Here is a 16,204-nt window from a genome sequence, read left to right on the forward strand (position 1 = left end):
AATGTATGCAAAATGAATAAAAATACATTAATGTTTCAGTTGCATTTTCTGAAGAAAAAAAAATGCAATGCATGCAAAATGAACAGAAGATCTGACAAAATATGCAGATTCTGTGTGGGCCTACTCATAAAAAAATGAATAGCTACAGTAATAGCAATACTAATGTTAAGATTCAGATAGATTTCATGGTTCATTTTCCACTGCTAAAGCTGTAGATCTTTTGGCATGTATAATTGTTTATAATTGGTCAATAATTATTTCTGCTAAAATGGACAGCCACCTCCTCCTTTTAACCTCTGAAATCAGTCCAATTGTTAATCGCATAATTACACAAACACTCAAGAACAACACACACAGCGACTACAATGGACCCGTGGCACACCAAACCCCATGGAATCGCATGCGTGCATATTTATTTTTACGTTCGTTAGCTCAGTCTGATTTTCAGCAGTTTGTGAAGAAGGTCCTTATGATGCCACTCTACAATCCAACAGATTTTTGACCCCAAACAGCATTTAACACTGGGATGAGCAAATCTCTAAGCCGTGCATTGAAGGAAAGGCTTAAATGCGAACTATGCATTCATTCACGCAGCGTTTTTTTCAACACAAGGGAGCGGAATCTCCCGAGAATGAACCATCTCAGGGAGTTTCTAAAACGGCAGGTTCTGGATGAGCTGCTAAGAAAGAAAGAAAAACAAGAGATGAAAAAATCCCCAAAGGTCCCTGTCCTCCCCATCAACCCCCACTGTGGCCCGGCCTACAGGGCTTTTCTCTAGTGCTGGGGCCTCCGTTTGGCCCCCCTCGGTCTCTTTCAGCCCTCCACAAAGCAGCAAGCCACGTTATTTGAGGCACTAAAGAGTTAACCCTCCTCACTGCTCCAACACAATGGCCTCCCCATTGAGGGCTTTCTTCATTTAACCTTCCTAATGACAGGTTTCATCCTCTTTCCCCTGACAAAAAGGAGGAGCAGGAGCTAACTCACCACCTTTCTCTTTTACCTCCTTTCACATCTCCTCCCCTTTCCACACCTCCCAAAAGTGCTGGCTCTCACTTTAGGGTCTGATGTGACAGCTCTTTACAGTAAATGACACTGTCATCGCTTTGGGTGACAGTTTTGGGCTATCGAGGCATTTCAAGCTTTCACTGGAGGTACTGTAAATCCAATGACCAAACTTTGAGCAATACTTGTGAACTTTCCTCTATCCTAGTTTAACATGCAGATATAACTAGAAATGAAGAATTTGTAGGTTGCTTCACCTGAAAAGTCTGTTTGTTTGGGCAGAGAAAAATGGCAACCTACCTTGACCAGTGATGTGGGTTTGTGTCTGCCGACCAATAGGGGGAGTGGCCGGTGAAACCTGTTTGAAAACATTAGTTTGCACATGAATTACACACTTTACGACAGATGCACCAATATTAAATTATGGCTGGTAAAAAGACAACTTTCATGTTATGCCCGATAATCAATAAATGGCCAAAATAAAAATTCCATTTTGTTTTTCCCCAATTAAAAATAAAATCAATCATTTTAAATGCCACGTGTGATTTAAGGCATCACAACATTATAACGTAAATATGAATAAATGGATTTTGACATTTGCTAAAAATTACATTTAACCATGTTATTAAATTATTAGAGTTTTTTTTATGTTTAACTTTAAGTAATCTTTAGATTACAGCAACAGGTTATATAAATGTAAAAATAGAAGAAATAGTATGCATGTTATATTGATATTATATGTATCCATTTATATCACATTTAATAGTATTATATCGACCTTATTTTGAACGTAAGAGCGGGCGAGGCCATTTGTAAAATGATTGTCTATCATCTATACAAAACAGCTTATTATGCTGCTTGATATTGCAAACTGGTATTATATTATTTTAAGTATTGTCGCAATTATAAAAAACTGGTTTGTACCGCAAATAGTTTTATCATTCACTGTTCTTCTTCTAGTTATTTACATATAGCAGCTCATGAATCGTAAGTCTCGCACATTCACAGAAAATAGCTTACTTCCACAATGCAAAATAAGGTTTATACACACACACACACACACACACACACACACACACACACACACACACACACACACACACACACACACACACACACACACACACACACACACACACACACACACACACACACACACACACACACACACACACACACACACAGAGTTCAAATTTTTAAATTTTTAGTGTGAATTTACAGAATATTCCAGGTTAATAATTGCATTACTTTCACCTTTCACAGTAATTCCACAGTAGGACTTCTCTTGTATCTAACTGCACTCTTGCGTATATCTTGTAAAATCTACAATATCATACTGTATTTCTACAGTGCATATGTACTATGAAGGTACCCAGCATGCAGTCCAGCATGAGTATATTGTGCTGTGGAGTTTCTTGATTCTTGTTGGTTTTATCTGTGCTGCTGAATTTTTCTGTTGTTTATTTTGTAATGTTCAGAATTAATCTTTTTTATTATTATTTTTTGTTGAGTGTCACCGTTGTTGTGTTTTGTATGTTGAATATTAATGTCTGTGCATAATTGGGTGATGAAAGAAAAAAAAATCTTGTGTTGCAAGATGATGTCACACTTTACAAAGTTAAATCTCAGCTGCTTTACTGTTGTGAAATATCCATCTACAAACAATTGTGAATTTGAAATAAGATGTTGGTAAATTTTTATGCTGAAATAACGCTAATAAAAGTATAGTTTGACTAACTTAAATTCAGCCAATTCGCTTATTTTACATTCTAGCTTGTCATTGTTTTAACAAATATTTTTCATTTGTCCCACTTCTGACATGGCTAGATCACAAATTTGAATATGAATATACAAGCTCCATGATCCCAAGCTAATGGAACACTAATCACCATTAAAAATTACAGTACTAAACTAAATCATTTCTTAGTGACATGGTTAAAGACAACTTTATAATGTGAATTCACAGTAAAACAAGAGCAGTAAATTACTGTGATGTCAGCATCATTTTGCTGTTGATTAACAGTAATTCGTAAGAAAATGACCCAGCATGCATTAATTTCACTGTAAATTTCTGACTACGGTAATTTATTGTAAAATAAATCTCTTTAATCATGTAAATTCCAACCGTTGATATTTAACGTTTAGCATGGGTCAGTTCTTCCCACTGTTCTGCTGGGATGAGAAGACACGCTTCCTGTTGTTTGGGCTCACAATTACTCGCTCTGAAAGCTATGCAGACGTGAGTAAAGTGCGAGAAAGCTACCCACTGCTGCCAGCGCTGAGCAGGGGTGCGACAGGGGTGAGTAGTTTTGACTGGGGGTCGACAGAGAACATTGACAAGAGTGTTCGTTCTAACTCAGCCTCCATGTCTCCTGTCTCTCTGTCCCACCCTTTTCCACACCAAAGTGGGGGGGATTTTTTACGGTTGACCTTCTCCTCACGCTTTTGTGAACTTCTTCACCTCATGTCAATTCTCTTGACCTACTTGGTCGCCCCGGAGCAAGCCACTTAAAAGAGCGAGATGAAATTCTGTAGGACACGCTCACATATGTTTCTTGTTGTCAGCGAATACTAATACTTTACATTTGGATTCTTGCTATTGAAAAAGTTTGAGTGAAAAAACAGAAGAAACTGTTTGTTATTGCTTTCATAAAAGTGCAGGAGGGATGGAGAAGAACATTCACTTTCAGTACATAAAACTATCATTATCACTCTTTTTGTTTAATTTCACATTTTAATTTTCAAACAGTAGGTAGCCAATTTCAGAATGTTAACATGCTAAGAGTTCATATATTCCAAAAATAACTATATATCATAAAAGTAGACCGACATATAAAATAATAAATAAAAATAATAGTGAACATTCCACTTAATTATCTGTATGTTTTCCAAACAGCTTAATTTTCATTCACGCCAAATTTGGTATCTAAACGGACTAAGGGCCATAACTATAAATACCTCCAAATGTACAACTCCACATCTGTCTCATCTTCCTCTTTACCGTCATCACTGACCTGGAATAAACAACTCAAGCGCTCCTAGACCTGACTGCTGAGCTGTTGAGCCTCAGGTATAAGACCAGAAGATTGCTGGCTGTCAGAAAGCTGCACAGATAATGCACTTAAGAGCCAGTCAAAGAGCAAGATGCATTTCTGCTGGTAGATGCAGGATATTTTATGGTCAAACGAGTCCAAACAAAAAGCCATGAATGTGGGGAGGTTGTGTGAAGGGTGAGGTGGAGGGTTTCCGAGAAGGGCTGTTTGTCAGTTTTGCAAACGGTCAATAACCTTCAGTGTCAAGTCTTAACGTTTGTGCGAAATGTGTTCTGAACACACTAAAGCAACAGATAACTATATTACATTTTATGATGTTCTTGCTCATGCAACTTTTACTAATATATTGCTACACTCTAAAAAATAAATATTATTTTTTGGCTATAATTCCATGAAGAACTTTTAACATCCATGAAACCTTTCCATTGCACAAAAGGTTCTTCATAGTGGAAAAAAATATATTTTAAGGACTGTTCACTGAAAGGTTCTTTGGGGGACCTAAAATGGTTATTTTACACCCTTAAAAATAAAGGTTAAAAAGGGAGATTTTCACAGTGATGCCATAATAAGACCATTTTGGTTCCCCAAAGAACCTTTTAGCAAATGGTTCCTAAAAGAACCATGTTTTCTTAGTTCACTCTTACAAATAAAGATTCTTTATTGGCATCTATGGTTCCGTGAAGATGCTTTAACATCCATGGAACCTTTCCATTGCACAAAAGGTTCTTTATAGTGGAAAAATGTTCTTCACACTAAGAAAAATATATATTTTAATAATTGTTCACTGAAATGTTAATTGGGGAACCAAAAATGGTTCTTCTATGTCATTGTTGCAAAAACCCCCATTTGGAACCTTTTTTGGAGGAGTGTTGGAATAACATTTAAAAAAACTAAAGAACCTTTAAAGAACATTTTGTTCCATGGATAATCATATAACCAGATGCCAATAAACAACCTTTATTTTTAAGAATGTATGGCATTCCTTTTGGAACCTTTATTTTTAACCATAGAGAATGTGTTCTGGTTATATGACATTGCTATGCGGTTGTTAAGATGTTTTAGATTGTTGCTAATGCTTGACAAAAGAGCTCACCCTCAAATCTCTACGATATCAGGATCTCTTTGTCTTTAGATATGGCTCAGGTAACTACTTCAAGTATGATATTATGGTGAAATTTTTACAAATTTATCATCAATTTTACACTTATCCTCAATTGGCTACTTGATTTGAGGTATCATTCACAAATGTTGCGGAGTGAATTGCGTGGTAAAGTTTAATGCTTAGGGTCAGGGGTTGTAGCGTGGCGTGAACCACCTCAGGGCTGTAACCAGAGCGGACCTCTTCCAACCAAACCAGCACTAATGTATGGCAAGTGAGAAACAGGAGATGTGTGTGTGTGTGTGTGTGTGCTGTACTTCTCTATTCACCTTCACAAACTCATTGAACACTTTGGCAATCTCTACATCAGATCAGCTGCCAGCACAGAGAAGCAGATCATGTGTTAAACTTAAAGGGTTGAGAGGAAATGCAGTAAACCCTCGGCCAACCTCAAGGTTTGTTTGCTCAAATGTTTTATTTAACCCCTAATCACCACATTAAGGCTTTCTTTCATTTGGCCTTTTACGCTCTCAAAGGCCTCGTTTTAGAGCACTAATGAAAATAAACCGCAGGGCCCCCCTCTCTTTATTTTGAGAGGGAACACTGGAGCCTTGGGTTCAGAGCGGGGTGAAAAACAGAGGGCATCTGGAACAAAGACCAGAAGACCCAGAGGTCAAATGGCCTGGTGTCCAGAACTTCTTCAGCGGACGCTGTCGGGGAAGAGAACGCGGCACTTGTATAATCACAGATCCGTTTTGTCCATGCGTGTAGGATAAAATATATCACACGGGGCTGACACGCCAACAATAGATCACGTTTTTTTGTCTGAGCTGGTGCGAGGCGCTTTTGACTCTTTTCAGCGGGCCACGCATCTGGACAACTGCAGATTAACCCTCCATTCACTGGCCTGTTTTCGGCAGATGACCTCGGCGTCCGTCATTTGCTGACTGCGTCCACACAATTAGACCCTGAGTGGGAGATTTCCAGGTGAAGAACATTATCCCGGGCTCTTTGGGGTCAAAGTTAATGAGGGGAATTAGAAACCATCACCAACGTGTTGCAATTTTTTTTCCTCACGATTCTGGACAGTCACGGTTAGTGTGCTCTTTATTCAAATAGTCATCGCTTAGCTTTTGTGTTCTTATGGAGTGTGCTTGAATAACGGGATTTCAGGGCATTTGACTAGGCTGTGTTACTTTGACCCAGAGTTCAAATAGATGTATCTCCGTACAATATGGAGAGTTCAAACTAATTAAACTAATAAACTATTTCTCATACTTAAGGTTAGTGAATAACCAAGTGACCCATAACTGATGTGACTTCTGCATGGGAAGCAAGCACCACTCACATATATAAAATAAGTAAAATTTGTAGTACTGCATTTTTAATGCAGAGCTACTTTTCCAGACATATTCACATTGTTATGAACCCCTCCTATGGATTGTGTAGGCTTAAAAAGAGGTATTGTGTTTTAACTACATTTTTGGGAAAGATTTACAAGTCTTTTGTTGTTTTTATTAGTGTGGTATGCTTCAGATTGAGTTTCACCATGAGCCATGTCATTAAATAACACTCAAATATCATCCTGTCTTACTCGCTAATGTCCCAAACGAGGTAATGTCCTGTCATGTGACCCCCATCACCCACCTGTGTAGACTTTGTCTTAATCCCTGCTGATCTCCTCTCTGCTTTGAATACTTGGACTACTGAGTGTAACTAATTCTCCCACACAAGGATATTGTCCTCCCCATTTCAGCTTTGTCTTTCCTTTCTTTCACTAGTCTCATTCGTTTGCCGAGCAGCCGGACGAAAAAAAAATCCTCCAAATTAAAAAGACTTAATGAGCTATACCCCTCATCTTAAATCTAATTGTCTTCTTTGCCTCCAAAACGGATAAACAATCAGTGCAGAGAATATCCTCTCTGAATACACTGTTTCAACTCTTTGTTTGAAATCTGAAAACAATGCAAGCTTTGCTTTGAGCAAAGATACACATGATTATGATGGGAAAATGTGATCTAAGCATCTACATTCTTTTTAAAGGAATATTTCACCCAAACATGAAAAGTGTCATGATTTACTCACCCTTGTGTCGTTCCATTTCTTTCTTCAGTAAATCACAAAATTATATGTCATGCAGATGTCCCAACTGTTCTTTGCCATGTATTGAAGGTGGATGATGATTTAAACAGTCCAGCTCTAAAATGAAGAGAGAGAAAAAAACATCATAAAAATAGTACATATCACTCATGTGTATACACAACCGTTAACAATTTGGGGTTGGTAATATATTTCATCAAAAAACAGTAATGCTGTGAAATAATAAGGCTATTACAATTTAAAATAACTGTTTTATTTTGTAATATATTTTAAAATGTAATTTATTCCTTTGATGGTAAAGCTGAATTTTCAGCATCATTACTCCAGTCTTCAGTGTCACATGATCCTTCAGAAATCATTCTAATATGCTGATTTGATGCTCAAGAAACATTTATTACTATTAATATAATGTTGAAAACAGTTGTGCTGCTTCATACTCTTTGTGGACATTTTTGTCAGGATACAGAAAGTTCAAAATATTAGAAATATTTAAAATATTAGAAATGTCTTTACTGTCACTTTTGATTAATTTATTGTGTCCTTTCTGAATAAAAGCATTCCTTCTACTTTTTCAGGTCAGTAAGACGTGTGTATATATAGGCTACAAAAAGATGTATAAGAAATTTGCTGTATTATGCATGCTGAGATTTGAGAGATAAGATTAGGGTGAAGATTATCAGCAGACAACCATAATTACCTTTTTAAAAAATTACATAATTGCCGAGTACTTGGAATATAGCATAAAAGTTGAATTACTTTTTTTCATTTCAGGGTTGGAACTACAGAAGCATGTGATTTTGAATTTTTGGGTGATCTTTGAGCACCACAAAGTTTTCCTCACATTAAATGTGAACATTTCCCAGCAAATGGTGTACGCGTCACCCCCCACAGTACACAAACAGTGCATCAGACGAGGAATGGTACAGACAACTATTCCATAGAGACGGCCAGCCCCTATAGGAGCTTTTTCAGACGACCATTTGGTGCTCTCATCCCTAACCTATTGACCCTCAACCTAGAGAGGTCAGCTGTGTCAGGGAGCCCAGATCCAGCACAAGCCTGTAAATCAAGCGCTGGCGGGAACGGCCCACCGTCCCGGGTCCCAGCCAGGCCTGGCACCATCACTCTCCCCGCTGTGACGCACTACCAGGCCGGTTCCCACTGAACCATGCCACCCTGGCAGGCCTCGTGACCCCGTTCGGGATACATCAGCCTTTGGCCATTCTGTGTATGGAAAACGTTTGGCCATATAACCCTCCCAGGCCCCACCTGCGTTTCAGGGCTTCCTGTTCTGGCTTGCATCACAATCATGTATCTTTCAGGCACCGCCGCACCTGGAACTCAAGCACACAAATCACACTTTCAGGAACGTCCGTGCACTCCTGAGACGGCGAACGTTAAACACGCTTTGCTTTGACCTGTGTGAGATCACCCCAGGGCTGACTCTAATGGACAGAGCCATAAAATGATCATGTTGCAGTTGCAGTTTTTTCCAGGCAAACGACGACACCAGTTGTTGTGACTCCTCACTGGCTTTGTGATCTGTTCCGCATGGAGGAACTCGGGAGGGAAACCTATTTTACCTTCCGTTGACTTCATACTCCATGAAGCACAGATCTGTCCACTCCTCCTCCACTGTAAGCTGCAGCGATTGACAGCAAACCCTCTAATGTCTCAGGAAGACATGATATCAATAATACAATAACACAAAATAAATTCAGCGAATAGTGCAGGGTATACTGTAATAGTTAGTAATAGGTAGATAGAAAAATCATTATTACTCACCCTCATGTCATTCCAAACCTGTAAGACTTTCGTTCATCTTCAGAACAAAAATTAAGATCTTTTTAATGAAACCCAAGAGCTTTCTGTCCCTCCATTGACAGCAACGCAACTACCAGTTTGATACTTCAAAAAGTTAATAAAGAGATCGTAAAACTAATCAATATGAATCGAACGGTTTAGTCCAAATTTTCTGAAGAGATACGATCGATTTATATGATGAACAGATTGAATTTAGTCTTTTATTCACGTTTAAACATTGATCAGCGAACATAAACAGAAGCTCAATCGAAACTGCTATAGACACTCGAGAACAAACCACTTGCAGAAGCTCAAACGTGATGCGTTACATGAGAATGAACCTCATTGGTTCTTGCTGAAGCTCAAACGTGATGCGTAACACGAGAATGAACCTCATTGGTTCTTGCTGAAGCTCAAACGTGATGCGTAACACGAGAATGAACCTCATTGGTTCTCACACATACAGCGAACATGCTTGAGCTTGAGTTGATTAATGTTTATATGTGAATAAAAACCTAAATTCAATCCGTTCATCATATAAACCATCATATAAAAGATCATCTCTTTAGAAAATTTGGACTAAACCGCTCAATTCATGTTTTACGATCTCTTTATGAACTTTTTGAAGTGTCAAAGTGGTAGTTGCGTAGCTGTCAATGGAGGGACAGAAATCTCTCAGATTTCATCAAAAAGTTCTTCATTTGTGCTCCGAAGATGAACGAAAGTCTTACAGGTTTGGAACGACATGAGGGCGAGTAATTAGTGACAGAATTTTCTCCTTAATTATGATAATTAGAAATGAATTCTTATTTTCTAATTTTATCTTTTAAAGTCTTCCAGTTTTGTCTAATTGCACACAAGTTTGAGAGGCCACACAGTATAAACAAGACAAATATTTTTTATTAAGTTTTTTATTTTGACTGCTATTATTTTAAACCTACAATTTCCGAACGCCCTGCAGTTTTTACACAAACCCCAGTTTGAGAAAGCCTGACTGGCGCATGTTTAATACACTTTGTGTTGTTGATAACAAAAATTTTCTTTCTCTTCGCATTTTTATATCAATAATATATAAAATACAAGTAATCAATACAAGATCATTCTATTCAAATCAATGTGATAAATGAGTCAAAAGTAATAAGATTATACCAAAAATGAGTAACAATAGATTACGTTGCAATTTTCATCATGTAATTTGTATTCAGTGATGGATTAGTTTGTCACTGTCAGCAAACAAGTACATACAGTTCATAAAGTTTGGGTTTTAATTCAAACTAAATTTTAAATTAATATTTTATTTCAGCAAGGATGCATCAAATTGATCAAAAGAGACAGTCAAGTCCTTTGTTATACAAATATGTATTTCCATGTTCTTTTTATGCCGTTCTTTTGAACTTCCTATTCATCAAAAAATATATATTTTTAAAAAGCCTTGACAATCAGCCTTGACAAGCATAACACACTTTCAAAAACTCAAGAAAACTTGTACCAACAATATTTTGAAAAGCAATGTAAAATTAATACTAAACTGCCCAACATGTACTGTAGATTATTCTGTAGGTGTTGCTTTATGCACGTTCATAACAATATTTCTCATCGTCAGAATTTACCAAGTATCACTGAGAGAATAAAGCAAGGGATGCAGTTAGCCCATTATTATTACAAACCAAGCAGTCCTTTTTGCCAAAATGAATGACTGGGTGAGTGTACTTAAACGTATACTTACAAAAAAACAAAAAAAAAAACAGGTTTGAAATATTGATTTAAGTTTAAATTGTGAAAAGACAGTACATATAGTGGTGTGACATAAGAGACATGAAACTAGCAGAGCTATGTAGGAGATCGCTTTCTAGTGGCAACCGTCGATTATACAGTTTAGTGGATATTATACAAATATATCTGACTGTAAAATGCCACAAGTGACCAACAGGAATTTTCTAGAGAGTCGTGTAATAATTAAAGTTGACATATCAAACAAAGAAGGAAAAGTTCTGTGCCAAATTATAATTGTCGGGTGTGTTGTTAAAAAAAGAAAACAGAAAAAAAGCATTTTTGATTTGGTGTGCGGATTCTGCACTCTACTTTAAAATATAAAAACATTGCCATTTAGATATCTAATTATTTATTTTTTCCTGTTGCAGACAGATTAGTGTCCAACACATTTCCATCACCTCCATAACTAGTTGATATTTGCATTAAGTATTAGATTATGAAAGTTGACGCAAGTATGGTGAGCCTACATAGTATATTTGTTGCTATAATAAATCATTTTAACACTGCTTACCTAAAGAAATAAACTTCTTTCAGATGTGTTTAAGGTGGCGTGGGGGATCCTCAAAAATAGAAGCCAGATCCAATTCTGGAGGTGACAGACACAGATCGAGCTTGTTCTGCTTCCAATTAAGCTCTGCTTATATTCAATTACATAACTAGAAATCAAGTGGAAGAGGCACTGCACTGACTCCACAGATATCATGTTATATGTACACTGCTGCTCTCTGATCTTCTGTTGCCCTCTGCTGGTACAATTCCTGCCAGCTACTGTATGGATGAGAGATCCTTCAGTCCAGTTTTAGAAGCCAGAAGGATCAAATGACCTGCGCTTGTTAGGCGACTCTAGTATACTTGATTCTGATTGGTCAATAGCAGCGTTCAGCAGTCAAATATGTCTGAATAATGACTGTTGTCCATTGCAAGACTGTATAACTGGCCGCTCATCCAGGCAATCGGTTTCCTTCACAGCAGTGCCCGTCTTCTGTTTCTATGTGTTCTCTGGAAGGAAGATAATGAATGTTTCAGTAGGTTTGGAATCATTCACATTTTTTATGTTTTTGAAAGGCAGCTTCATTTATTTGATCAAAATACAGTAAAACAGTAAATACAAATAAAAATAACTTTTCTATTTTTAAATGTAATTTATTCCTGTGATCAAAGCTGTATTTTCAGCATTATTACTCCAGTCTTCAGCGTCACATGATCCTTCAGAAAACATTTTAATATGCTAATATGTTGATAACAGTTGTCCTGCTTCATATTTTTGTTGAAACCGTGATACATTTTTGAGGATTTTTTTTGTTGTTGAATAAAGTTCAAAAGAACAGCATTTTTTTCTAATTCAAAATTATATATATTATAAAATAAGTCTTTACTGTCACTTTTGATCAATTTAATGCATCCATGCTAAATAAAGGTATTCATTTATTTTTTCCTTTAAAAAAATAAATAATCATACTTATCCCAAACGTTTGAATGGTGCTAATGGTGGTATATCACGGTTTCCCAAAAAATATTAAGCAGCATAACTGTTTTCAATATTGATAATAATAAATGTTTCCTGAGCAGCAAATCAGCAATTAGAATGATTTCTGAAGGATCATGTGATGACGCTGAAAATTAAAGGGTTAGTTCACCCAAAAATGAAAATTAAGTCATTAATTACTCACCCCCATGCTGTACCAACCCCGTAAGACCTTCGTTCATCTTCGGAACACAAATGAAGATATTTTTGATTAAATCTGAGAGGTGGATCACTGCTACATAGGCTGCCTAAGGGAATGAAACTTGACGGCCCAGAAAGTCATTGAAGAAAATGTTTAAATATTCCATGTGCCTACAGTGGCTCAACTATGCGTTTATCAAGCGACGAGAATACTTTTTGTGCGGGGTAAAAAACATAAATAACGACTTTATTCGACTATTCCTTTTCTTCCATGTGGGCCTGAGACGAGAGTTCAAGAGATTTCCACGACGCATGTGCGAGAACTGAGAAGAGAACGTTCTTCTTCTAATAGACCCCTTTTCAGTTGGTAAACATGGTGACGTTTTTCTGTGGGCGGAGCTTGGGTGGTAGCAGAACGATCCCTCTGGCCGCTTCCCTAACGTTAGTTTGCAAGTTTTGTTAGCTTGTTTTTTAACAATGACTGGAGAAAATCAGATTTTATCTTAATGTGCAAGGTCACTCACTGTCCAGGAAAGCGATTGTTATTTGCAAAAGTAAATTTTAACAGACGGAACCAGATTGGCTGACCCGTACACGCTCAGGCAATGGATGGACGATCTGACAGGATTAACGTTAACGGTAGGCTCAGTCCTACACCTATCCGATAAAGAAACCGAGCATAAAGACATACTGGGGTCATATAAATCTTTAGATGCCTATAACTATGTGCTGAATGGTCATGTACAAGACTTGTGTGGTACGATCTGCAGTTCTGCCTAGCCAGCGCCAAGAAGACGACAATGTAAAGAGTGACATTACGGTGCAATTTTAATGATGTGAGATCATTAAATATTCAGATACAGCATCCGTTTTTTCGGAAAAAAAGTATTCTCGTCGCTTGATAAACGTATAGTTGAGCCACTGTAGGCACATGGAATATTTAAACATTTTCTTTAATGACTTTCTGGGTCGTCAAGTTTCATTCCCTCTGGCAGCCTATGTAGCAGTGATCCACCTCTCAGATTTAATCAAAAATATCTTCATTTGTGTTCCGAAGATGAACGAAGGTCTTACGGGGTTGGTACAGCATGGGGGTGAGTAATTAATGACTTAATTTTCATTTTTGGGTGAACTAACCCTTTAAGTTTTACCATCACAGGATTAAACTATATTTTTAAAACATTCAAATAATAAAACAGTTATTATAAAATGTAATATTTCACTGTTTTGAACAAATAAATGCAGACTTCTTTAAAACAACATAAAAAAAAAATATATTCCAAACTTTTGACCGATAGTGCATCAACTCGATAAGTAACTATTTAACAAGTTGGAAATAATTGTCACATCATTCCTTATTAAGAGTTTATTTATTTTTCAAATTAAAAACACTGCTTATTTGAATTCAAAGTGATAAAACGAAATAAGCATTTTCTTTTGGTGTAAATTATAAATTATCTTTTATTATAGTACTTAACCAGTCCAAGCCAATAAGAACAAATTTAATTTATTAATATTTGTATTGAAGTGATTTAAATATTGAGTATTAGTGTCGGTCAGCTCCACATGAAAGATATGCATGAAGCAAGAGTGTAACAAATTAACTCACATCATATCGGATTATAATATAATACCCCATAATCAGTTTTTGTTTCTGAAATGCAATGTCTCAGTCAGTCTCTCCCTGCCTTCAGTTTCTCAGTCACTGTGTCATCATGCTTGGATCCTCCCATGCACGCGGGGCTTTTGGCCAGGCTGGGGTTGCTGCTCCACTGCTGGGGCGTCTTAGCCTGGATGGCGAGGGCATGAACACACGTGCTGAGCTCCTCTCGCAGAGACTCGTTCACAAGCCGATGACGCTGCAACAGGGACAGACCCTCAAACTGAGGACTCACCACCAGAACTCTGAAGTGGGACTCTGAACCAGGCGGCACTGCATGCATGTGACTCTCGTTTATAACCTCGAGGTGCTCAGGTTTGAGGGCCTGGGTCAGTTTGGCCCGTATGGTGGTCTCTACAGGACGGGGAGAACTGGGATCCATGTGGGGCCGGTGATGGGCCAGCTGTCTGGATAAGGCAAGGGTGCAGGATGAGGGACGCAGGCAGCGGAGAGCACAGGACAGCATCAGGCACAGGAGATCACCTGCAGGAAAACATGAAGGATCAATGAGATATTTCTGTCAGCGAGTCATTTGTTAGACCCAGATTCTCATTTGGCACCACAAGCACAATTTGCCTTCTTAAAGTCCCCATACATCAAAACTGACAAATCTTATTTTTTATGAAATATTGCAGGATTGTATAAATGTTTTATTCGTGCCATTTTTAAAAAATATATATGTGCCCTCATCATTTTTAATCAAGATAATTTCCCCTCCCTCTTACAGTGATATCTCTTTTCTTCTCTGAAGAGTATTTACTGCGTGAGGGCGGGGCAACCTGTCACTCACATGAGATCGACCAATAGCAAACCACAACCATCTAATCAATTCTCCATAAACAAAATCAAACCCCGTACCACATTCTTATTGTTAAAGCACTTCACTATTTCCAAAAAAAAAAAAAAAAATGCTTTTAGATATACATGATCGAAATAGGGAAGAAAAGACGATTGCAACTTTCATTTCATGCGACTTTAAGGACTTAAAAACTACAAATAGACACTTAAGCATTCTGTAACATACTTGTGACATGTAAGCTTATAATAAAGAGATATTTGATGTAAAGAAAAATTAGCAGGAATAGACATTTCTCAGTGAGTTGATATTTATATGATTTTCATAATTTTATCAAAAAGGTTGGATGCTTTAGATTGAGACAAACTAAGCAGTTTAGGGATAATTTACTTTTTCAGCTTTTGTAAGGGATTTTACTAAATATGGTAACCCTTCTGCAAGATATTGAGGATGGTGACAAATCAATATAATTTCCCCAATATTTCCAAACTTCTGTGTTTGAAAATGGAAAAGAAAACGAAGAAGAAAATGACAGTTTTGTCATTTACCACTCCAGATGTTGCTATGGTAACTTAACCTAATCTTGCACGTGTCTAAACGAACTAACTTGCTGAAACGCTGTCGAAATATGCACAAAAGGGAACTGAAACTCCGTAAACATCTGTAATTACTACAGCAGAACCGAGAAACACTGCATGTTTATGCTCGTTTACATGTGGTTGAATATCTTGCCCGTTTCAATCTCATAAATAAATGTCATGCTCTATAAAAAAGCATAACCTTACTGATGTCGCAAATTCACGCAGCTTCATATGACGACACCCAGTGGAAAGGGTTACAATTTACATGTTCTAGATTTACCGACACAGTTGCTCTTTAAAACGAATTTTCTAGCACAGGTTTGTTCAAACAAATGACAAGTGGTCGAGAAAATACATGGTCAAAATCATTCCACTCACCTTTCGTGTTCAGCGTGTTGTTTTGCGTAACATCCACAGGAAGCGACTGATGCAGATCCTCCTTCACTGTTTAGAATGTTTAGAATGCGGGCTCAGAATTACTCTACTGCCGCCTTGCGGCTACAGAGAGAGTTACGTCAAATACATGCGATTGATGGCACTGACACTGTTCTACATTTATTTTTAGATACAATCCCGTCTTTGGTTATACTAACAGGTTTGGTTTAATATATGTTACATAAATAACACCGTTTTCATAAACGCTTCAGTTACATGTAGTTCAGACGGTTACA

At 37.4% G+C, this 16,204-nt stretch overlaps 2 protein-coding genes across 3 annotated transcripts in view; both read right to left on the bottom strand.

Annotated features, from left to right (window-relative positions):
• The window catches only part of nr2f5 (nuclear receptor subfamily 2, group F, member 5), a 43,642-nt gene extending 32,176 nt beyond the window's left edge, over positions 1-11,466 (bottom strand). Inside the window, exons 1-3 of the mRNA XM_077214653.1 lie at positions 11,342-11,466; positions 7,240-7,353; positions 1,303-1,360 (exon numbers count right to left, since the gene is read on the bottom strand). The gene's annotated coding sequence lies outside the window, so the exon portion shown is untranslated. The remainder of the gene's footprint in view (positions 1-1,302; positions 1,361-7,239; positions 7,354-11,341) is intronic.
• bola1 (bolA family member 1) lies at positions 10,230-15,999 on the bottom strand. Of its 2 annotated transcripts, XR_013197006.1 has the most exons (3): positions 15,912-15,999; positions 14,106-14,639; positions 10,230-11,829 (listed from the first exon to the last, which is right to left on the bottom strand). XR_013197006.1 is itself a non-coding variant. In XM_077214673.1 (2 exons), the coding sequence occupies exon 2, from the start codon at positions 14,620-14,622 to the stop codon at positions 14,170-14,172; it is 453 nt and encodes a 150-aa protein (XP_077070788.1). In that variant the 5' UTR covers positions 14,623-14,639; positions 15,912-15,995; the 3' UTR covers positions 13,848-14,169. The 2 variants fall into 2 exon arrangements, 1 of the variants encoding a protein (XP_077070788.1); XM_077214673.1 differs by lacking the exon at positions 10,230-11,829 and having other exon boundaries at positions 13,848-14,639; positions 15,912-15,995.
• Between the last annotated feature and the right edge of the window lie 205 nt (positions 16,000-16,204).

The sequence above is a fragment of the Siphateles boraxobius genome, unplaced genomic scaffold (genome assembly GCF_051911475.1).
Source record: "Siphateles boraxobius isolate OS27281-9 unplaced genomic scaffold, OSU_SipBor_1 68, whole genome shotgun sequence".
Taxonomy (NCBI): Eukaryota; Metazoa; Chordata; class Actinopteri; order Cypriniformes; family Leuciscidae; genus Siphateles; species Siphateles boraxobius.

Coding starts and splice junctions, on each gene's coding strand:
- bola1 (XM_077214673.1), bottom strand. CDS start 14,622: ATGCTGTCCTGTGCTCTCCGCTGCCTGCGTCCCTCATCCTGCACCCTT.